Raw genomic sequence first — 24302 nt, forward strand, 5'->3', positions numbered from 1 at the left:
GGTATGAGGTCCCCCTGTCTCACTGCTCACCTCTGTCTTTTATATCTCAAGAGATTGCCTCAGGACACAATCCAGTCTTGTAGATCAGGTCCTGCATTACTAACACAACTGCCACCCATCCTCCCTCATTAACATCATGGAGGCAGGTTTCCAACATACAGAAAAATCGCACAGTACCAGGAATCATGGCCTAGCCAAATTGATACACACATTTTTGGGGCGACATAATTCAATCCACGACGGAAAGTATATTGGTAGTTAGCAGAGGGTAAATGGTGGAATAATGGGGCATTATTGCTAAATGGGTACAGAGTTTCTGTTTAGGGTAATGAAAAAGTTTTGGAAACAAATAATGGAGAAGGTTGTACAACTTCGTGTGATCAATCCTACTGGATTGTACACTTCAAAATGGTTAAAATGGCAAATTTTATGTTGTGTATATTTTCCCACAATTTAAAAAAATTAAAAAAAAAAAAAAAAGAAAAACCAAGCAACATCCTTTCTTACCCTTCCCTTCCCCCACCAGTCTGGCTTGGAAGCTAAAATATGTCTTAAATGAATATTAGAAAACTAACACAGGTCTCAGTCCATGAACGCTCAGAGGAGCAAGCTCACTTCTTTCTCATTGTAGACTTTGATGATAGCATGTTCGTTAAGACTTCGACCCCCGAGGAATGGATCACACAAGGAGATTACTACGCCAAGCACCAGTGCTGGAAGGTAAGGGGCTGGACCAGGAGCCAGCGGCCTCCTCGGACCTTAGGGCTGGTGTCCCATGATCGCATTTATCACCAGAAGAGGGCAAGAGTGACAGTGCTCGTATCAAAACACTTCTTCGGAAACATCAGGTCGTCCGTCGATGATGACCGCTCCCTGTCTCGTCCTCTCCCCACCACAGTCATGACAACCCTTTTGTTTTGGCCAAGTGCCAGCATGTGCCAATAAGTAAATGAAAGAGACCATGGTGTTGCCCCAGTAAGGAACCCTTCTATTTGTTTCCTTTCCCTCCTGTACCCTATGCTTAGAAAGCTTTTGCTATTCTCATACTGCATTTTAAAACTGTAACAGATTGGTCCTCTCTTTTATTTTTTTTGAATCGATTAGACGTAAGCTTAACTGCCCATTTTAGCCTGATGAGCATAGGTAAGCTTTAGCATGAGGTCGAGCTAACCGTTTTCCAGCCATGACCATTTTACTGAGCTTGAGCAGCCTTCTTCCAGGAAAGGTCATCTCTGCTAGTCCTCTTGAAACATTGGAACCAGCTTGAAGAGCCCCATCACTTCCCCCACAGTCAGCATCCCTACATGTCACAGGGTCTGAGGTGGGGAACCCTGACATATGTGTCTCCCATGACATAGTGGTAACGATGTCTTCACCTGCAAGTTACAAGCACTCTACTAAATGGGTGTTTTTAAATCCAATAACAAGAAGTCTGATCTTAGGATTGTCTCTGCAGTTCAACAAAATCAACAAGGACCCAATCTTATTCCATCTCTTCCTTATGTCATCTCAGTTCTCCCTCATGGTCGCATAATGGCTACAGTAGCTCCAAGCATCAGATTCACCCTCAGCAGCACCCCACGCAGGAATGAAGGGCAGGCACTCTCTTTGCATGGGGCTCTTTTTTATTATGAAGTCCCCGCTGGCCTTCCCCTTATGTCTCATTGACTAGTACTAGGCCACTCCTAGCTGCAAGGGAGTCTGGGAGAGTAATCCCATCGGGAAATTTCAGCCCTTCATGGGAGGTAGATTCTGCCGTCAGACAAGAAAGGGAGGCAAGAGTGCTATGGGGAAAATAACCAACAGAGTCTGGCTTGGCACGACCACATGCACATTTCCCTAAGCTCTAACTGTCCCAGGCACCTGGCGCGCCCCATGCTGGCTGCTGCAGGAGATGCTTCCTGAGACAACAGCTGGGGTTGGGCTTCGGACAGATCACTTTCTTCCCTTTCCATGCCTCAGTGTTCACGTTAGAGAGGTTCCAGCCCCTCAAAATTTACAGAACAAGCATCTGCAGTTTCTCTTGTCACTTCTGAACAAACGTGCAGACAGTGATTTCTCTGGAGAGCTTGTCCTGCTGCTTTCACAGTCCTTCCCACTGTGCACAGAGTTGGACCCGAGCAAAGGTCCTAGGAAGCAACGAATGCCATGAAATCCCATGTCAGAACTTAGTGGAAGCCACAGTCGAGATGTCTTCTTCCTGATGTGCCGGGGAGAAGGCGTTCTAGAGTTTTCTCTATCACAGTTTTTAGGAGAGCTTTGCCTGCCATGACAGGGAATATGGTTTTAAGTCTACAGCAAGTAGCTCACATCTGGGGCTTATCAGTTATTATTAGCTGCACGACACCTCCAAACTTAGTGACACCAGTCATTTATGTAGCTTACAGTTCTGTGGGTTGGCAAAGCTGAGTTAGCTGAGTAGTTCTTCTGATCTCAGCTGGGCAACCCATGCATCTCCAGTCAGCTACCAGTCAGCTAGGCGGCTCTGTTTCTGGAGTTTGGCTGGCTGTTGGCTCAGGTGATGGAGGCGACTGGGATCCCTGGGCCCCTCATCCTCCAGAAGGCTAGCTCGGGGCTTGTTCATATGCTGTCGGGGCAGGGTTCAAAGAGCATGAGCAGGAGCACGCAAGACCTCTTGAGGCCTAGGCTTGGAGCAGGCACAGTGTTGTTTCTGCTGCATTCTGTTGGCCAAAGCAAGTCCCAGCCCAGATTGAAAGGGAGGGAAAGACCTATCACACTTGAAGGAGAAGCTGCAAAGTTACGCTGTAAAGGGGTGTGGATAGAGGGCAGAGTGAAGGACTGTGGCCACCCCTGCAGTCTGTCATAGGGGTGAGAAAACATTATTTGCACTGTTATATGTTTGGGTGTGTATAGAAAGTATTTCTGTCAATATGTAGCATTTAGCTGCAGAAGTTGACTGAGCCCCCCAAATTTATTCCCTGGCCATCCTTGTTATAATTGGAAAGGAATATTGAACACTTGGCTATTGTTATAAATCCAAGACTTATTTTATTTTTTTATTGTTGTGCTTTAAGGGAAAGTTCACAATTCAAGTTAGTCTCTCATACAAAAATTTATACATACACTGTTACGTGACCCTACTTGCTCTCCCTATACTGTGACAGCACACTCCTCCTTTCCACCCTGGATTTCCTGTGTCCATTCAACCAGCTCCTGACCCTCTCTGCCTTCCCATCTCATCTCTGGACAGGAGCTGCCCGTTTAGTCTCATGTATCTACTTGAGCTAAGAAGCACATTCTTCACAAGTATCATTTTATGTCCCATAGTCCAGTAAAACCAAGAAATTTTTGTGAGGGGGAGTGGGAAGGAAAGGGTGGAATAGGATGGGCAGCAGGTACACATATAAAATTGGAGAGCTATGTAATCATACCCGTTATTCTCTGTGGATCACTGTTGGGGTTACCCATATGTGTTGCCTATGGATTTCCCATTCTTTATCTCTTTTTAAAGATCTTTTGAATGTTTGAATCTAAAACCTTTTTAAGGGAGCCAGCACAGATGAGAATGTTATCAAAAGCCTTCTCTTTGCCTGATTTTATTTTGACCCTGCTAAAGGACTTCAGGAGCCCTGTGGCGCTGTGGTTAAGAGCTCGGCTGCTAACCAAAGGTCAGCAGTTCAAATCCACCAACTGCTCCTATAGGGTTACTATGAGTTGGAATCGACTCGATGGCATCAGGTGTAAAAGACTTCAGGACTGAGGTGGTTTATTGAGTTTTTGACTGCATGTCAATGAATATTTCAGAACCACCATCCAAGTGGAAACCCTTTGAGATTCATTGATTCAGCAAATATCTGTTAAGCTTTGAGCTAAGCATTGTTTAGGTCTCAGGGATATGATGTGAGCAGAACAGGCACACGGACAACGACACAGTTCCAGCTGTTGCAGGTGTCAGAGATAAAAAACCAGGTGGCACCAAAATGACTCCGTCCTGAACGGGGAAGCCAGAGAAGGCTTCTGTGAGGATGGGAAGCTTGAGCTGAGACCTGTAGGATGGATGAGGTTAACCAGGCAGAGAAGGGACAGAAGAGCATTTCAGTCAGAAGCAAGAGTGTGTGCAAAGGCCCTGTGGGGTGGGAAGGAGCATGGGGCTGGGGAGACTGGAGCAGAGGGTGTGAAGGAGGGAAATGCTTTTCTGTCCACTTTATCATTAAGTGCTGCTTAGTCCCTCCCTTGCACATGCTGAGACCTAATCTCTCATGCTGGGCAGGTTATGAACTTTCTTCCCCTATAGGCTGCACTTTGAGACGCAGGTCAGCATTCCTGTCTTAGAAAACCAGCTTTCTCCTGACAGGAATCAGGTGCAGGCTGACTCTCCTGTGACACGTTTGTCTACTTTGTGTTCAGAGGGTTTGGTTATCACAGATCTGAATGTCCCAAAGACCTGGTCAGTCATTTTATCGGTTGTGTTGTGACACCGTCTCTACCCCATGTAGTCCACGTACTCCAGCTGTTCCACCAACACTGCCAGGTAGCCATTGGAGTTACCAACTGGACAAAACCCATGTTGAAGCCCAGAAAATCCACTGGGTGGCTTTGGGCCAATCACTTCACATCTCTGACCTGAGCTTGCTACTATAAACAGTGAGAAGGATAATACTTCTCGCACGTGGCTGGTGGAAGATTAACTGGGGGTCTGGGGACGGTGGCCTATAAAAAATCGCTGTTATGTAGCTTTTGCTTGACTTCTGGGTACTTCCAAAAGGCACCTTGGAGTGTGAAGTGTTAGTTGGTTATTCGTCTTGGGCTTTGTCCTCGAGGCTACTTTCATTAGCATACCTCCCTCTCAGGTGGGGCTGGGGTGTGACTGATGCTGTGTCAGTGGAAACATGTGACACGTGCTGTAACTCTTGTCCTCTGTCACCTCTGTCACCTTGCCCTCTGCCTATTCCAGGTCGCCGCCAAGTGTTACCAAAAAGGAGGCGCAGGTGAGAAGGAGAAGTTGGTGCTAGCCCACAGCACCGCCCTGAACATGAAATCCAAGAAAGTCAGCCTCAAGTAAGAGTCTTGGGGACTGTTTCTGTATTGCTTCCATGAGAGCCTCAGGGTAGCAGGTTGGTGTTGGATCAACATTCCATGGAGATCCTGTTTTGTTTCCTGCCCCTCAGGGAAAAACAGTTGGAGTATCTGAAACTGGCTAAGACCTATCTGGAGTGCAGAGAACCAAAACTGTCTCTCAAGTGTCTGAGCTACAGCAAGGAGTTTCAGCTCTGCGCCCAGCTGTGCGAGAAGCTGGGAAAGGTACGGCCCTCAACCCACAGCTGCTCCTGGGAAGGCTGGGCTTTAGTGGAGCAGATTGAGGGGTGGATCCCCAACCTCCTCACACAGTGGGAGTGGGCTCCAGTACTCCAAGGAGAGAGAGGCTGGCCCTGTTGACTCTAAGGATACCCTTCTTTCTTCATTGGCTCAGGTTTTTAGAAGGCTCCAAAGGCAGTGTGTGTGTGTGTGTGTGTGTGTGTGTGTGTGTGTGTGTGTGTGTGTATGTCCACGTCTGTGTTAATGTTTGAGGCCTGATATTAACCACCAAAACACCCGTTGCCATCCAATTGGTTCTGACTCATACTGCCCCTATAGGAGAGTAGAACTGCCCCGTAGGGTTTCCAAGGCTGCAATCTTTATAGAAGTAGACTGCCACATCTTTCTCCTGTGGAGCGGCTGGTGGGTTCGAACCACCGACCTCTCAGTTAGCAACCAAGCATTTAACCACTGTGACACCAGGGCTCAACCACCCAAAACCAAAACCAAAACCCTAACCAAACCGACTGCCGTCGAGTCGATTCCGACTCACAGAGACCCTGTAGGACAGAGTAGAACTGCCCCATAGAGTTTCCAAGGCTGTAAGTCTTTACAGAAGCAGACTGCCACATCTTTCTCCTGTGGAGCAGCTGGTGGGTTTGAACCACCGACGTTTTGGTTAGCAACCGAGCGCTTAACTACTGCACCACCAGGGCTCCTTTATATTAACCACCGAGAAGTCAGGTGTTCCAGTCAAAGGGCAGCTGGGTTTCAGAACATCCCTGCCTTCCCTTCCTCTACCTTCACAGCCTGTAGTCTGCCAGGTTGAGCGGCCTGGTATTACACGGTGGTTTCTCTGTGCTCCCAGTAATTGCTCTAGACCTGCGCGGTCTTATCCAGCAGCCACTAGCCTCATGACGCTATTTCCTTTAAAATTTTAATTAGTTAAATTTTAATAAAGTTAAACATTTAGTTCCTCAGTCTCACTAGCCACATTTCAAGTTCTCAGTCTTGTAAAACATTTCCGTCATCGCGGGAGTTTTATCGGACGGATCCGTAGGCCAGAGCACAGCTACTCACCGCACCATCAGCAAGCCGACAGTCGGCCACAGACCGTTTGTATTTTTCTGCAACAAGATTAACACAGAAAACGAAAGTCAGCAGTCAGAAAAGTTTATAGCAGTTTGGCATCTCTTAACAGCCAGTGGTGGTTGCTTTCTTAATGATTCATTTTTAGTGACTCGATCCTGATGGGGAAACCCTGTGGTACAGTGGTTAAGAGCTACAACTGCTAACCAAAAGGTCGGTAGTTCGAATCCACCAGCTGCTCCTTGGAAACTGTATGGGGCAGTCACTATGAGTCGGAATCAACTTGGTGGCAACGGGTTTTGTTTTGTTTTTGATCCTGACGGATTGGCAATTTAGAACAGTCTGGTGCTCCCCACAGATAGTCTGCGAAGCCGTGGTCTTTAGTACCTGACAGTGGACTGCAGCTTCTCCTGCATTGGGTTCCAGGGGTCTCCAGTAGGAAAGAGAGCTTCCGTGTCTGTGTACGAAACGTGGTAACTCCTGGGATCCTCAGAGCACCTTGGGCGTTGGGTAGGTGGGTTGGGGGGACCCCTTGGGAAGCTGGCAGTGTAGTCTCAAGTCAGTGTCAAGGAAGCAGATAGGGCCCTCCAGATGCCGCCTGCCCTGTTCCATGTTTATTATGGGATGTAGGCTGTTAGGATGTGGGAGATGGGGATGGAATGGGGCAGTAGAGAAGACGTTTCTGTGGCTGAAAATTTGAGTCCTAAGATTCCAGGAGCTAGAGTAGTTTTCAGCTTCTGCAAGTTCTCAGCCCCCACCCTCCCCTCTCCAATGCCACCACCTTGGACCCCAAGCACTGCCAACTGCAGGGGCTAGCCCTAAGCCTGATAACCCCATTTTGCCCAGCAATGGCTACCATGAGCCAGCCAGAGACCTCTTCCATGTCTACCCACCCTGTCCCCAGCTTGCCAAGCTCTGCTTCTGAAGGGGACAGGAGACCATAAGTGCAGCCCACCCCCCTTCTCCAGGACTACACAAAACCAAAAATCCCATTCCCATCAAGTCAATTCCGACTCACGGTGACCCTATAGGACAGAGTAGAACTTCCCCATAGGGTTTCCAAGAAGCGCCTGGTGGATTTGAATTGCCAACCTTTTGGTTAGCAGCTGAGCTCTTAACCACGGTGCCACCAGGGCTCCCCAGGACTGCAGCTCCCTTTAACGTGAGGCCACCCTGCTCCTGGGGGCACAGGCTTCCTTCTTTTCCTCCACTTCTGGAGGCCTGGCCACGGGTGGCAGCTTCTGCCTTCTCTCGCCAGTGTGTCTAGCAGCCCTAAGCCCCATCTAGGGGACAGTCCAGTCCCTTGCTTTGCTCAGGCCCCTCCCTGGAATGGTACCCAGCCCTCAGCCAGCATCAGATGGCTTGTGGCCATCCCACCAAAAATGACCGTCATGATTCAAACTGATCAGCTTGGCAGCAGCCTTCATCAGAATCCTCAGGCCAAATTTCCTCCCTGCTCCCGACCCCAAAATGTGTGTGACCCCTGGAAAGAAGAGTTTGTGAGGGATGCCGTGGCAATGTCAGCTTTCCTTCCAGGGACTCCTGTGTCTCGCCCGCTCCTCCCTCTCTCCAGACAGCAGCATTGGTTTCCCTGGAAACCTCCCGAGACCCTTGCTCTGAGTGGCAGGCGGGAGCCTCCTCACAGTGCCAAGCAGACTGGAAATGAGGAGCTGCCACTCAGAGCCAGCCTCACTTCTCTTCCTCCAGTTGGTCCCCATTCGGCGCCTAACGAAGGCTTCCCGCGCAGGGTGATCAGCATATTCGAGGAGAGGACAACAGACGGGGTGACTAGATGTTTTATTGATGTGGCCGAGCACCCTGGCCCATGAGGCCTGTGGATATAAAGATCCTGAGTCTTGTTTATATTTTAGCACTTCTTGTAGCTTGTCTCGTTTAAAATCACCCAACTAAGATTTATTACAGGAGCCCCGGTGGCGCAAAGGTTAATAGCACTCGGCTGCTAACTGAAAGGTCAGCGGTTGAACCCACCAGCCGCTCCGAGGGAGAAAAGACTTGGCAGTCTGCTCCCATAAAGATTACAGCTTAGGAAACCCTAGGCGGCAGTTCTGCTCTGTCGCATGGGGTCGCTATGAGTTGGAATCAACTCGACGGCTCACAGCAATGACAGCAAGCGGCGTTAGGGGGCCCGGCCCGGCACACAGCAGCAACAGCAGCAACGACAGCAAGCGGCGTTAGCGGGCCCGGCACATGTGTTTTGTTTTCTCTCATTCTGATTTTGTTTTATTGGTAGCGCTCAGGTGCAGCAAGCAGAGGTAATGAACTCACCGAGCAAATGTGTAGCGCCCCTACTGTGTGCCAGACACTGTGGGTGCTGGGCCACCAGAAGTCAACAAAGCAGAGGGCTCTGCCTTTGCAGAGTTTTTGTTTTTGGTGTGTGAGAGAGACAATAGATAAGCAAGTAGTATATAAGATTTCGGAGTCATTAGGTGGCTCAAACAGTTAAACACTTGGCTACTAACTGAAAGGGGGGTGGTTTGAACCCATCCAGAGGTGCCTCAGAAGAAAGCCAAAATATTGCTGCCATGAAAACCTGTACTAAATGGCAACTGTTTGTTTTTTTTTTTAAATTTTTTTACTTATTGTACTTTAGATGAAGGTTTACAGAGCAAATTAGTTTCTCAGTAAACAATTAATACACATATTATTTTGTGACATTGGTTGCCAACTCCACGACATGTCAACACTCTCTCCTTCTTGACCTTGGGTTCCCCATTACCAGCTTTCCTGCCCCCTCCTGTCTTCTCATCCTTGCCCCTGGGCTGGTGTGCCCCTTTAGTCTTGTTTTTTTTAATATAAAATGTCCATGGGTGGTAAGGGCCGAGAAGAAGCAGGAAGCATGGAGGGGGAGAGAAGGTGTTACGTGTTGCTATTTTAGATGGGCGGTGTCAGGGCTGACTTTGAGACCATGAGAACAGCTGCTGGCGGGCATTGTGGCCTAAGAACCACTGGTGCAAAGGCCCCAAGGTGGGAGCGTGTTAGCCAGTTTGAGGAACAGCAGGGAAGTCGGTTTGGCTGGAGCAGAGTAAGGTGGGGAGAAATGGTAAGACGAGAAAGGACAGGTTGGCAGGAACGGATCACGTAGGGCCTCGTGGTACACGCTGGATTTTGCTTAGGTGTGATGGGGAGCCAGTGGAAGGTTCTGGGTAGGGGAGTGACATGAAGCTAATTACTCAGAAGCTCTTTGGAAAGGTCTGTGGGATAGCAACAGCAGAGGTGGAAAGGCCAGCTGGGAGAGTCTCAGGCTGAGATGTTGGAGCTGGGACTGGCGTGACAGGGGTAGGGGTGGTGGAAGGGGTCGTATCTGGGAAATGAAACCCAGAAAGCCAAGCAGACAGGGTTAGCTGATGGGCTGGATGGGAAGTGTGAGAGGAAGAGGAACCAATATAGTCTTCTATTCATGGAAACCCTAACCAAAAGGTTGGTGGTTCAAATCCACCAGCCGCTCCTCAGAAACCCTATGGGGCAGTTCTGCTCTGTCCTAGAGGATCGCTAAGAGTTGGAATGGACTCGACAGCAACAGGCTTTTTTTTCTTTTTTGGCGTGGTCCACAAGGTCCACTCGTTGCATTTTTCACAGAATTAAAATTTTTTTTTGCCTAATATACTTCTCTTAATTTTATGTTGACACCTCTCCCTTTTTTAAAATCCTGGTAAATATATACGTAACAGAACATTTGCAGTTTGAACATTCTTCACGTGTATAGTTCAGTGACATTAACTTACGTTCATCATGCTGATCAACCGTCCCCCATATCCATCCCCCAATTTTTCCATCACCCTTAACAGAAGCTCAGTGTCCTCTAAGCATTGAGTTTTCTGTTCTCCCTCCCTCCCATCCACCCCCGTAATCACTGATAAAGTTTGGTCTCTGTGCATTTGCCTATTCTAGATATTTCATGTAAGTGGGATCACAGAGTATTTGTCCTCTGGAGTCTGACTGATTTTGCTCAGTGTAAGAATGCATTTTATTTTATTCATCTTCTTGCCTGCATAGCCCGTTACCATTGTCTGCCCGTTGGTAGCCATTCTAATGCATTTAGTATGTCTCCATACCCATACATTCTTGAAGACTAAACAGTGGTATTTCCTATGCATATATGTTTTAAGCTTATGCAAATGGCATCTTCTGTGTTTTACTTTTTCCATTCCCTGCTGCAGTGTTAACATTTCTGACTGCTCATAATATTCTAGAGCGGACGTCTGCTGAATTTGGCTTAGCCAAAAGCCTGTTGCTGTCAAGTCGATTCCAACTCGTAGCAACCCACCATAGGATAGAGCAGAACTGCCCCATAAGGTTTCCAAGGAGTGGCTGGTAGATTCGAACTGCCGACCTTTTGGTTAGCAGTCATATACTTAACCACTGTGCCACCAGGGCCCCTTCACTTATCCATTCCCCTAGTAATGAACATCGGGGTGCTGCCAGCCCCCAGCTGCCACACACAGCACTGTGGCAGAACACACCCCATTGCTAGGAGTGGGCTTGCAAGCCTGGAGTATGCATAGACTTAATTTCATCAAGTTCTAGGCGGCGACATAGTTTGCACTCGATTGCCAACCTAAAGGTTAGCTGTTTGAGCCCACCCAGCAGTACCACGGAAGACAGGCCTGGCAGTCTGCTTCTGTGACGATTATAGCCAAGAGAAAACCCCGTGGAGCAGTTCTACTCCGTCATACACAGGATCGCCGCGAGTCAGAATTGACTGAATGGCAACCAGCAACAGCAGTCACTTTGCTTTCCAGAAGGGCCGCACCTTTGTGCACAAGGGTTCTGTTCTCCTCATATCCTTGACTAAGTTTGGTGGGTTCTGATTTTCTCATTTTTGCAAATCTGATGGGTGTGTTTCTCTGTGGTTTTAATGAACGTTCCTCTGACTATTAGTACGGTTGTTAGGCACTCATGTCCCCCACGTGAACTGCTGTTTCTGTCCTTTGACTAGTTTTCTATGGTTTCCAGAAAAGTCTTCTCTGGTTGTAGGAATCCATCTTACATTCTAGATCCTCCCAGGCCCGTAAGGTGGCCACTAACCATATGTGGCTATTTAAATTTGGATTAAGTAAAATTAAATAAAATGAAAAAATTCGGTTCCTTGGTTATACTAGCCACATTTCAAGGGCTCCATATTCCCACGTGGCTAGTGGCCGCCATATTGAACAGTGCAGATATAGAACATTCCCTTTTCACAGAAAGGTCTCTTGGATAGTGCTGGTCTAGATGTTAATGTTTGTCTTCTCTCTGTTTATTTTATTTTGTGTGTCCTTTGTTAAACAATTTTGATGTAATCAAATCCATCAATTTCTCCCCTAAAGTTTGTGTGTTTTGGGTTTTGTTGAAGATTTCCCTTATCTCAAGGTTACAGTGGTATTCTGCATTTTCCCCATTAGCTTTTACATTTAGATGTTTAATCCATTTGGAGCTTACCTTTGTGTATAGTGTGAGGCTGGGATTTAACCTGATTTTTCTCCGTACAGAAAGTTAGTTTTGTTGTTTTTTTAAGATTATCTATGTTTTAGTGTTTTTCACTTGATTCAAACAAATAACATCCTCTTTATTAGTCATGGTGTTGGTTTTCTTTAAGATAAAAAGTTATGTTGTAAATGTTCTAATAGGAAAATCCTATTCTGTCCTAGATAAAAGATGCTGCCTATTTCTACAAGCGAAGCCAGTGCTATAAAGATGCTTTCAGATGCTTTGAACAGATTCAGGAGTTTGATCTAGCACTCAAAATATATTGCCAAGAGGAACTTTTTGAAGAAGCTGCTATTGCAGTGGAAAAGTAGGTGGTTTTATTCTCTCCCTCCCTCCCTCTCGGGTCCTCCTACTACCTCTCATGGGGCCAGCTTGCCCTGGGTGGTGTTATCATGCTGCTTCTGAGGTGGAGGACCATGTCCTCTCTGTCTACTTGAGTGGTAGTCTCCATGCTGGGCCAAGAGCTCCTCAAGAGCAGGACTCTTGTGTTTTCACTCCCTTTATAAACTCTGTAAAGTGTTAAAAAGCAAAGATGTCACCTTGAAGACTAAGGTGTGCTTGACCCAAGCCCTGGTATTTTCAGTCTCCTCATATGCATGCAAAAGCTGGACAATGAATAAGGAAGACCGAAGAAGAATTGATGCCTTTGAATGATGGTGTTGGCAAAGAATATTGAATATACCCTGGACTGCCAGAAGAACGAGCAAATCTGTCCCGGAAGAAGTAGAGCCAGAATGCTCCTTGGAAGCAAAAATGGCAAGACTTCATCTCATGTACTTTGGGCATGTTATCAGGAGGGACCAGTCCCTGGAGAAGGGCATCATGCTTGGTAAAGTAGAGGGTCAGCAAGAAAGAGGAAGACCTTCAGCGAGGTGGATGGACACAGTGGCTGCAGCAACGGGTTTAAGGATAATGATTGTGAGGATGACACAGGACTGGGCAGTGTTTCGTTGTGTTGTACACAGGATCTGCTGTGAGTCAGAACTGACTTAATGGCACCTACCAACAACGACAACAATAAACTTTGACACAGTATCACGTGCAGAGGGGACTGAAGAAGGTGAAAGGTGTGTCGTGAGTGTGTAAATAACATACACAGCAGTCCTGATGTTTTGTGCCTGATGACGGCTCTGTCCTCTTAGCCTTTACTTGCTCAGTTGACAGTTTTGCTGATGTATGGATGGATAAAAGTAAGTGCACTAGCGGGCAGTCAGGATTTCGCTTTATCATCATCTTCTGGGAGGTCCCCAGCTGTGTACTTCTACTTAGAGTATAATATGGATGTGCATATACCCACAGTTGTAGGACGCAGAAGTCTCATACATGACCCCGTGGGTGTGTGACAGGCATCAGGAAGGCTTCCTGGACCTTAAACTTCAGCTGACATTCCGGTGGTGAAGTGGAAGATGGGTGGAGTTCAGAGTTGACAAGGAATCTAGAAACAACATGTGTTCCCTATCCTGGATGAGAGCCTCCTGGTGGTATGATAGAGCCGGAATGTGGGAGATTCTGCATTTCTGCTCAGCAGGGGTTTGAGTCAGCTCTCTGGTCCTGGAAGAGTGGGCCCTGGGTTGGTTCTGTATTGTCTTTGCTTTCTACCAAATTATATACATCGACAAAAGAAACACAATTGACCCAGATTTTGAAACTCTGAATCTTTATTTTTAAGTTAACTTTTATGGCAGCATAACATATGTTTAGAAAAGTGCACATACGTTTCACAAAGTAAACACATTTGTGTAACCAGCACCCAGGTAAATTGGGTTTTTAGTTTTAGACATGGAAAAGTAGGTGTCCAGCGCTGCGGTGGGTAATTGAGCATATTCCTTTATCAAGGTCCTTGGTGCCATTATGGAGCCCTGGTGGCGCAGTGGCTAAGAGCTCAGCTGCTAACTGAAAGGTCAGCTGTTCGAATCCACCAGCCACTCCTTAGAAACCCTATGGGGCCATTCTACTCTGCTCTATAGGGTCGCTATGAGTCCGAAACAAGTCAATGGCAATGGGTTTGGTTTGGTGCCATTCAAGGTATGATAGACACACTGAGTGCCAGCTTTATAATTTATAATCTATGGTAAGTGAGTGGCATTTATTGGGTATCAGATTAAATGGGTAACCAATAAATCTGCATAAGCCATTATGGATATAATATACACAGTGGGTGTGATTCTGTGGCGTTACGAGTAACTGAACAGACTAATTACCTTGTGAGTTCAGATGGCAAAACAAATGAGGGAGGTTTCAGTGGTATGTTGGTTTGAGCCCTAAGTGTGGTCTGACTATTAGCTGCAGCTTCACATAAGATTTCTCTGAGTGCCCTTTGAACGCTGTGTATACTGAACGTAGAATTCATTTGCTAACTGGCCTGACCGCAGATACATTAAGGATATTTTAAATTTGAAAGAAAAAAACCAACCCTACACATCTGGAATCAAATTTTTCCACCCATTGGAGATGAAGGACACTTGTTGGGGTTATTTCTCCTCCAAGTAGCTTTTCCCAGCTCTTAAATTAGAAAGAGAATCCCTGGATAGTTTTCTTAAATTTGGGAAAAATACTCTATTATATCAGCCAGTACTCGCATGAGTATACTCCCTTCTTTCATCTTTATTTACACACCTTCATGGAAGCCTGTTGCACTAGGAAATATGGTGTTTTTAGGATAAGCCCGAGGCAGAATAAGATCCTTGGGCACTTCTGTCACGAGGAAACAGATTTTGTTAAGTGAGAGTTCAAGAGTAATCATGTTTTATTGGGTTGTTCCAATGCCTTGAAACTTGGCGGTGTGTGGGTATATATTGACTGATAAGCAGAGTAAAGGGGGCCCTTCAGAGCTTCATGAATCTTATGCTAATTCAACCACATGCACACCTGGCAAAAGAGGACAATCACAAGTGGGATAGGAAGAGAAAGACTAATGTGATTGCTCGTGTCTCCAGCCCCCGTTAGTCACATACTGAACTGAATGTGATCGTACACCTGAAATGATTATTAGGCTTTTACGGGAGGTTGAAAGGGTACCTGGGTGGTGTTGGAGCCCTGGTGGCACAATGGTTAAGTGTTTGGCTGCTCACCAAAGGGTCGGCAGTTCAAATCCACCAGCCGCTCCTTGGAAACGCTACGGGGCAGGTCTACACTGTCCTGTAGGGTCGCTGTGAGTTGGAATTGACTCGATGGCACTGGATTTTTTAGGTGGTGGTAGTGGTTTGCACTCGTCTACTAACCTAAAAGTTCTCAGTTGGAACCCACCCAGAGGCAGCTCGGAAGATAGGCCTGGCTATCTGCTTCTGAAAAGTCGCAGCCTTGAAAACTCTGTGGAGTGTGGTTCTGCTCTGCAGGCAAGCAGAGTCAGAGTCCAGCTGCACATCCCGTGGGTCAGAACTGACACAGTGGCCACGGGTTTGTGGTTTTGGTTTTAGGGGAGTTTAAGAAGTATTTTTTCAAGGACAGTTGGACTGTGCATAATTTTTGCCCCTCAGATTGACTTTTAAACTCCCATTTACTTGAGTTGCAACTCCGTTATACTTTGTTAATTAAACACACTAATGACTGGCCCCTTTGAAGAATAAAGTTTTTTTTTTTTTTAGTGTGAAATGAAACATAAAAATGCTCGATCAGTGTAGGTCCCTATTCTGTAATTTTATTTAAGTTTTCCTGCTCTGTAGATTGGAGGAAAATTTCTGTTGGTTAGGTGACAGTAAGTTGACATTTGCATTATCTGTCTTTGCAGGTATGAAGAGATGCTAAAGGCCAAGGCCCTCCCCGTTTCCAAGCTGTCCTATTCTGCTAGTCAGTTTTACTTGGAAGCTGCAGCAAAGTGCCTGAGTGCAAATAAGATCAAGGAAATGATGACCCTCCTCTCCAAGCTGGACATAGAAGACCAGCTGGTGTTCCTGAAGTCTCGGAAATGCCTAGCAGAAGCCGCAGACCTGCTGAACAGAGAAGGTCGGAGAGAGGAGGCCGCCCTGCTGATGAAGCAACACGGCCACCTCCTGGAAGCTGCCAGGCTCACCGCCAACAAGGACTTCCAGGCCTCGTGCCTGCTGGAGGTGGCCCGCCTCAACGTGGCCAGGGATTCGGACGTAGAAAATACCAAGGCCATTCTGCAAGAAGCCTTCGAGCTCTGCTGTCAAACCAACCAGTTGTCCGGCATTGCCGAGGCCCAGTTCCTGCAGGGGGTAATCCTGAGAGACTTCCGGAAGCTCCAAGATGCCTTCTTCAAGTTTGACAGGCTCAACCACTCGGCCGGTGCGGTGGAAGCCCTGTACGCAGCAGCCAGCTGCTGTGAGGCTGGGCCTGAGATGGTCCTGACCCTGGCCCCGGGGGGCTTGGAAGTCCTCCTCAATCTGGTCAAGGCTCTCAAAAGAGAGACTAACAATGCTGAGAAGGAAATGGTCAAGTCTTGCTTTGAGTTTTTTGGGATTTCCCAGGTGGATGCCAGATATTGCCAGATAGCTCAGAACAACCCTGGACCCATATTAAGAATCGTGTTTGACCTGGATTCAAACTTGAGAGACAAGAAAACAAAAGACCACTTCTTGATAATGACTGACCAGGTGAAGTTAGCATTAAACAAGCACCTTTTGAGCAGGCTGTGTCAGATTGCACAGAGCCTGCTCAGGAAGACCTTCCCAGGGGTCTGCAGGAGGTTTATAGTAGGCTTAAAGTGTGAGGACGAGAACTGTGAAGACTTCCACAGGCCCTTGAGGCGTTGTGAGGCCAGGTGTTTGGTTCAGTCAAAAATACATCTGGTGGCAATCAACGGATTGCTTTTGGAAGCCAAGAAAGTATTCCCTAAAACCTTAGCTAAAGAACTTGAAGAAATTAATTGTGTTTTGTCTACAGATATGTATGGCCTTTGCAAATCCTTTCTGAATGTGATCTTCCCCAAGCATTTCCATCAGAGAGTGTTATCAGAAAACCCCACAGTGTGCAAAGAAATCCTCAAACCAAGATCCAAATCATTCCGATCCTACAGGTTCGCTTTGAAAGAGTACATCCACTTTCTGTTTGAAAATGCAAGTGCACAGAACCGACGGGAGTCTACAGACCTGTGGCTGATTGCCATGCAGGCTTTCTTGGCTTCCTCCAACTACCCGGAGGAGTTTGAAAAGCTGCTCCGCCAGGAGGAGGACAACTACCACAGGGAACTCAAGGCTCTTGAAAAAGAGGACAGGGCCAGAGGCAGAGGCCGAGGCAGCAGAGTGAAACGAGTAGAAGGGAAATTTGGCATGCTGACACCCAACAAGGGTGAGGCAAGTACAGAGAAGACCCACCTGTGCTTCATCCGGCTGCTGGAGAGTTGCGTCGATCAGTTCTACATGTACAGGAACCCTGAAAACTACAAAAGGCTCTTTTTCCGTTTCATGAATGTCCTTGTCAAGAGATGCAAAGAACCACTCATTCCCAGCATTGCAAACACGGTGGCCCTGTTGGAGCTCCAGTATATCCACTGTGGAGCGGTTCTGGCCCGCCTCTGCAAGAACACCATCCTGTGCCTCCCCAAGAGCTACATCTCACTCTTGCACTACTGGGAGTTCCTGTGCAGCAAGAAGGACAAGGAGCCCGTGGACGTGTTCGCCATCATTCAGGAATTCAAACCCAAGGATGTGACAAGAGCCATTCAGCATTTCCGGTTCCACCTCTCCTACCTCGCCGAGGTGCTGTGCGGTCATGAGAACGTGAACTTCAATGTCCTGCTCGATGCCTTCGATGACATAGACTGTGTGGTCTCCGGTGAGGCGGAGCGGACGCTGGTGCTGTGCTTGGTGATGCTCGTGAACGCCAAGGGCATTCTGAAGCCGCACTGCAAGCGTCTTCTGTGCAGCCACTTCCAGGAGATCGAGAAGCAGCTGCAGCGGATGAGCGAGAACTTCCCGGCCTGCGTTCCCGAAAGGCTCCTCAGAGTGGTGAGGCGGGTGTTGGTGGCGGTCGACGTGAAGTCAGTGGCCGAGGCGCTGCAGGACTTGCTGTCTGACCGGGATAAAGAGTACCTGGTGGACTGCCGTTGGTGTTGGGACAGCGTGCACGCCAAAGGCTCGGTGGTCCGCGGCCTTTATCACGAGGAGGTCAAGCTAAACCGCTTGCTCTGCGTGGGCTCTCTGGACGGCGCTGCTGAACCAGACAGCGAGTTTGATCAGGACGAGACAGGGGAGCCGGCGTCGGAAGACCGAGACCACCTCCTCACTGCCATCCTTTCCCAGAGGCAGCGGAAGGCGTCCAGCCGGCGCAAGCTGAGAAGGGTGTGCCTGCTGGTGTCTCTGTGCATCAGCTGGAGGAGATGGGCAAGTGCCCAGGCAGAACGTGGCAAGGAGGAGGCCAGGGAGCCCAGCGCTGGGAACTTCAAAAAGGCCGACGTTGACAGGACCCAGTGCGACCTCTGTGGAGTCAAGTTCATCCGTGGTCCTGAGAACGATTTCAGCCCAAGGGAGGTGCTTGAGGAGGTGACTTTCGAGGCTGCAGCCCTTTCCGGGGCTGAGCCAGAGAGGAAAGAGGACCTGGAGAGGAACAGCGAGTCTTACGAGCAGCACATCTGCCTAGAAGGCCACCAGAGACAGCAAGCGGCCTACCAGAAATACTCTGCATTTTTCCGTGAGCAGGTGGACCCGGCCGTCGACGAAGGCAAGCTGGTGGTGCAGGACATGGAGCAGAGTGTGTGGATCGGCAGCCGCCTGGGCTGGAAAGAGCACAGCCACGTGCTGCAGAGGAAGGTCCAGGAGAACATCAAGAAGGTTCTGGATACGGTGGAGGAGGTGTACAGGCGGAAGGCCTGGGATAGCGGTAAGGGGCCCCGGAATGGGCCCAAATGCAGTTAGAAGCCGTTCAGAAGTTTGGGGTTGGAGAGCACAAGGAGAGACTGAGTCACCACTTAGGGATGATGTCTGACCCGTGGAGGTTGCAGTCTTGGCCTTAGCAGAAATACAAATAAGGAAGTGTGTTCTCAAACTACAGCAAAACCTCAGGGTTGGGACCATTCCTCCCCCTAGTTAAGAATTTGTCTTGGGCTGGGCTGGTTGTCTCTGACACTATCGGTGAGGAAAGAACAATGTTTAAGGTCTTGAGGTTTTTATTTTATTGTGCTAAAGTACATATAACAAGACATTTGCCACTTGAACCATTTTTAAGTGTACAGTTCAGTGACATTAGTTACCTTCACCATATTGTGAAGGCTCTCTTGGTTCATTTGTGAGCATTTCTTGAGCACCTGCTACGTGCTGAACCCTTGACCAGGCTATGCTGACGTGTAGCTGGATTCTTCCTTTTAGGAGGGTCAGTGTCCTTAACTGAAAAGTTGGCAGTTGGAACCCACCAGTGGCTCCACTGGAGAAGAAGACCTGGTGATGTGCTCCCGTAAAGATCACTAAATCAAAAACCAAAACCATTGCCACTGAGTTGACTCATAGCAACCCTATGGGACAGAGTAGAACTGCTCCATAGGGTTTCCAAGGAGCATCTGGTGGATTCGAACTGCCGACCTTTTGGTTAGCAGCCATAGCTCGCTGTAGCTCTCAACCACTGTGCCACTTACAGCCTAGCAAATCCTATGGGGCATTTCTCCTCTGTCCTATAGAGTTGCTATGAGTTGGAGTCGACTTGACGGCACACAACAACACCCTTAAGCCATACCCCGTCTGAGCCGTGAACAATAAACAAGTCTTCTGTGGTATCTGAGTGAGATTTCCCCTAGCTTCCTTAGCAACACTGAGTGGAAGTTATGTGTACAGTCAGTGAAATAGCATGTTTTAAAACACGTTCTATAATTCAGACACCCTCTTCAGCTAAGGTTTAGTGACCCTTTGAACACACGCTTCCTTGAATGGCTTGCTACTGGTGGTCTCTTCAGACACACTTAACGGTAATGGCGTCAGGCTAGCGTTTTGACTGTAGCTCACTGATTGCTCTTCCTTGTTGCTTGTGGTGGGAGAGGCAGCTTTGGGTCCTTACCCCACAGTTCTCCCCCGGAGAAGCACACACACAGACCAGCTCTTGGAGGGTGGGGGCTTTGGCCCATACTTGGTATGCCGGTCCCTGAAGTGGCCTCTTTACTCAGAGCCCTTGTTGTTTGGCTTTTTTTAGGGCAGGAGGTGATGACTCCGCTGGTCAACATCCTGATCCTGTCGGTCAGGGACGCGCAGGAATGGCTGAGGAGAACCGAGCTCTCCTTAAAGGAGAGAGGTAAGCAGTCCTTTATCCTGGGAACGGGTAATGCTTTGGGTCTCACGGTTCTAGATACTGCTGGCCCCCAGGTGAATCTGAAGTGGGCTGCCCAGTGATGTCAGTAGTAGCCCCTCACTGTCTAGGAACATAAACAAATAATTTCATTTATAAGGATCAGCACACAGCTGGTTCCTATGAGGCGGAGGTTACAGATATCCCAGATGTCTAACTTTCCCAGGCTGCTGTCCCACTCCATCCTCTCTAACATCACTACTCCCTCTCCCCTCAGCACTCTCCCACCTGGCTTTGGGTTCCCTAATTCCCTGCAACGTCTCACAGAACTCACAAACCATGTAAAGGAAATGGCTCACGCGGTTGTGGAAGCTGGCAAGTCCCAAATTCATGGGTCAGGCGTAGACTTCTCCCTGGCCCTCAGTCTCTGCCCAAAGGCACTCAGCTTTCTTGCTCCACGGGCCAGGAAGCCCACTGTGCCGTCTCCTGCGGGTCTCTCCTTCCTTGGTGGTGGGGGGCTCTCCTCTCTGCTCTGGAATTGGCTCTTTTAAGGCAAAACTGACCAATCCCCTTGGTAGGCCACAGTTACCCTATCACACAGTCACCTGGGTGGGAGTTACAAGACCACGGCTCGAAAGGCCACACACAAAAGTAATTAATCCACCACAGAGCATCACCCTCGGTGAGTCAAGTTATTAGCAACAGTGGAGCAACCATCTGTACTGTGAGGGCAGTTATTCTGGGCTCTTGTTAGGTACTGAAACCCTTTTAGCCACTCATGAGCTATTATTGGATGATGTTCAGTCACTGCTTACACTGAACACAAAGCCGTCCCTTGAAAAGTGTGTTTGCCTGTCAGTGTGAGGGCCATGGACAATGCAAGACAGATCCTGCCCACAAAGGACTCTGGGAGAGAACCAGAGTAGCTTACCGAGCAAGAGACCTGGGCCAGGAAAAGAGCACATCAAACACCTGACTTTCTGGTAACGTCAGCTGGAACCCATTAACTAGTGCAAAAAAAAAAAAAAACAAAAAAAAACAAAAAACAAAAACAATCCCATCCATCATCAATTAGACGTGTTTTGTCCTGGTCCCCCATGTGGATCCTTGCACATAAGCCCCGGGTATATAAACTCACACTCCACACCAGCCTGAGCGGACCTCTACCTGGGTGACTCAGCGCGTACCTGTCCATTGCGGGAATCTTGGTGCCGACCTCTGGCTGTGAGTTCCCTGATAAAACCTAGATCTGATCAACCTGGCTTTCTCCACCTCTTTTTTCAGAATCCTACCTGTGCCCCTCGAAGCCACTCCTGCTGCTGGTCTGGTGGGGTACACTCAGTCATTTACATCAGTAAATATTTATTGAGTGTTCGGCACAGGTCTGGGCCTGGGATACACCTGTGAAAAAACAAACGATCTTTGTGGAAACTTGGGTGCATCCTCCTACAGACGGTTGAAGGCTTGTGTGTATGAGTCAGATTTCTTTCCTAAACACGGATGCCAGTAGGAAAAGTTTAGTCAGTAGGTGGGAATCAGAAGAGGCCTGGGCAGAAAGGCAAGTCTGGCAAGTGAGTGGTTAAAATATCTGTGACCGAGTGTGTGTGTGTATAGCGGGGTGGGAGGGACTCCTGAGATACATGGAGAGTGGGAATTTGGAAATCAAGAGGCCAGAGCATAGTATTGCAAGCAGGGATGGTGGTGTCAGGAGGCCAAAGAGAGAATTTGGAAGCTATAGGCTTAGAAATCAGATAGTCTGGGTAGAGGGTCCCTGGAATTCTGGTCGTCAGGAGGAAGCAAAGGAAGTGTCAGTAGGCAGAAAGGGACCAAAGTAGGTATGACGAGGTCCCAGGAAGGTGGGAAGGAACAATGCCTAAGGCATTCAAGGATTTGAGAAGAGAAAGTGAGGGGCAGTGGACAGAAGACAATGGACCTGGCGCTAGGACAACGGGGTCTGTCTCACTTCTGATCTCTTTTTAGTTTGACTACGGTGACTGGGCAGCTGGGCCCTCAGTGCTAGAGGGAGAAGACAGAGGGAAGACTGCATTGTTGTTGTTAGGTGCCATCAAGTCGGTTCCAACTCATAGCGACCCTACATACAACAGAACACAACACTGCCCGGTCCTGAGCCATCCTTGCAATCGTAGTTATGCTTGAGCCCATTGTTGCAGCCACCATGTCAATCTGTCTCATTGAGGGTCTTCTTCTTTCTCGCTGACCCTCTACTCTACCAAGCATAATGTCCTTCTCCAGGGGCTGGTCCCTCCTGATAAAATGTCCACAGTATGTGAGACGAAGTCTTGCCATCCTCGCTTCTAAGGAGCATTCTGGCTGTACTTCTTCCAAGATAGATTTGTTCGTTCTTCTGCCAGTCCATGGTATATCCGGTATCCTTCACCAACGCCATAATTCAAAGGCATCAATTCTTAGATCTTCCTTATTCATTGCCCCGCTTTCACATGCATATAAGGCAGTTGAAAATACCATGGCTTGGATCAGGCGCACCTAAAGTGACACCTTTGCTTTTTAACACTTCAGACAGGTCTTTTGCAGCGGACTGTATTAGACAAGGAAAACTGGTATTCTCCATCTCTTCTAAACTTCTGGGGTCCCTCGTTATGGCTGAATAACATTCTGTCACACGTCTATATTACATTTTGTTTATCCATTCGTATGTTAACGGACACCTGGGTTGTTTTCAGCTTCTGGCTATTGTGAATAATGCTGCCATGAACGTTAGTGCGTACGTACCTGTTTGAGTCTCTGCTTTTGAGTCTTTTGGGTCTTCTCTTAGGAGTGAAATGGCTCACGGGGCTGCATTCCTTCACCAGCCTCAGACGGCCCTCTGTGAGTCCTCATGATCTGCATGCTACTGGAATCCAGACCGCAGAGCTGGGGAAAACGTGAAGGGCCTTGGCACAAATGTCTGTCAGGGTTAAAAAAAAAAAAAGACAAACTTTAGAGTATAGCTTCCGCTGGGGACTATGGTTTTGTGAGTGTTTTGAGAGAAAGATAATTGGTGTACCTAGTCTGTCTGTGGTTGAGTTGAGGTTTTGTTTGATTTCTTTGTCATTTAAAGGGACTTGGAGCCCTGGTGACGCAGTGGTTAAGAGCTCAGCTGCTAACCAGAAGGTCAGCAGTTCAAATCCACCAGCCGCTCTTTGGAAACCCTATGGAGCAGTTCTACTCTGTCCTGTAGGGTCACTGTGAGTCAGAATCGACTCAGTGGCAATGGGTTTGGTTTTGGGGTTAAACTAAAGCCAGAGGAACCAGCCTGTAAGAGAATTTAATTCCAGAGAATTGTGTTTACTTTAAGTCTTCTGGGAAGCAGTATCAATATTCATAGAAAACCCTTTCTTCGCATCTTTAATTTAAAGCAATGATTACAGAGACGTTAGGTTTTACTAGGATGTTACAGTTTACAGTGGAGTGAAAACAAAATCACTCTGTCTTTTTTGTGTGTGTGTACGTGTGTGTGTTTTTAATAGGCATCGTTCAGGAGGATGAATATGAAAATGAAGTTGAAGACTTTGATGAGCTGTGTCCTATAAAGCCTTCACGGAAACGTGGAAAGCAGAGAAAATAGTAACGACCACACAGCTATTGCCTCATAACACCTTCAGAACATTCCATCCTGACTTAGAATTCTGAGCGCTGGGGCAGAAGGAGAAGGAACGTAAATAAGCCTTAAAAAAAAAAGAAAAAAGAAAAAGTAGGGAGGGCTAAGAACGTCATTGCTTTTTGGTCTTGTTTCTCCTTTAATGGTAGCTTAGGGTATGGTTGCTCCTTCATCCGCAGGGACCACGCAAGTGCTCTCCAAGGTCAAGTCTAGTGGTATTAGCCTCCCCGCCCCAAACACCTTCAAGTTAGAGGAGCTGTAGTTGGAGGGAATGTTGGGACTCCTCACCCCAAACCCCCAGGTCCTCTGGCTTGTTGCCATCATGACACACGAGTCTATAATAGGAGACATGGGTGTTTAAGGCACATACCCCTCATCTCAAAGGAGCCCTGCTGGTGCAGCAGTTAAGTGCTCGGCTGCTAACTGAAATGTTGGTGGTTCGAACCCACCCAGCGGCTCCACCGGAGAAAGACCTGGGGATCTGCTTCTATAAATGCGACACCCTAGGAAACCCAGTGGGGGCAGTTCTACTCTGTCACATGGGGTCTCTGTGAGTTGAAAATCGACTAGAAAGCTCCTAACAACAACACCCCTCATCTCAGAGTTGCCGCCTTTCTGGGCTGGGAAGTCTCCCCGCGGATTCCCTTACCTCCTGTCACACTGCTGCACCGAGAGCTGCGTGGGC

The 24302-nt window shown here is 48.0% G+C and overlaps 1 protein-coding gene across 2 annotated transcripts in view; it reads left to right on the top strand.

The window, feature by feature from the left end:
• Positions 1–23995, top strand: part of TRANK1 (tetratricopeptide repeat and ankyrin repeat containing 1) — a 68167-nt gene extending 44172 nt beyond the window's left edge. The window contains exons 13-19 of one of the 2 annotated variants that reach the window (XM_023732231.1): positions 632–720; positions 4916–5019; positions 5130–5262; positions 11994–12139; positions 15560–18609; positions 19906–20004; positions 23487–23995. In XM_023732231.1, the coding sequence (XP_023587999.1) occupies positions 632–720; positions 4916–5019; positions 5130–5262; positions 11994–12139; positions 15560–18609; positions 19906–20004; positions 23487–23584 (3719 nt within the window). In that variant the 3' untranslated portion in view covers positions 23585–23995. The remainder of the gene's footprint in view (positions 1–631; positions 721–4915; positions 5020–5129; positions 5263–11993; positions 12140–15559; positions 18610–19905; positions 20005–23486) is intronic. The other variant, XM_023732232.1, reaches the window with a different exon arrangement.
• Positions 23996–24302: the final 307 nt, after the last annotated feature.

The sequence above is a fragment of the Trichechus manatus genome, unplaced genomic scaffold (assembly GCF_000243295.1).
Source record: "Trichechus manatus latirostris isolate Lorelei unplaced genomic scaffold, TriManLat1.0 scaffold00049, whole genome shotgun sequence".
Classification (NCBI taxonomy): Eukaryota; Metazoa; Chordata; class Mammalia; order Sirenia; family Trichechidae; genus Trichechus; species Trichechus manatus.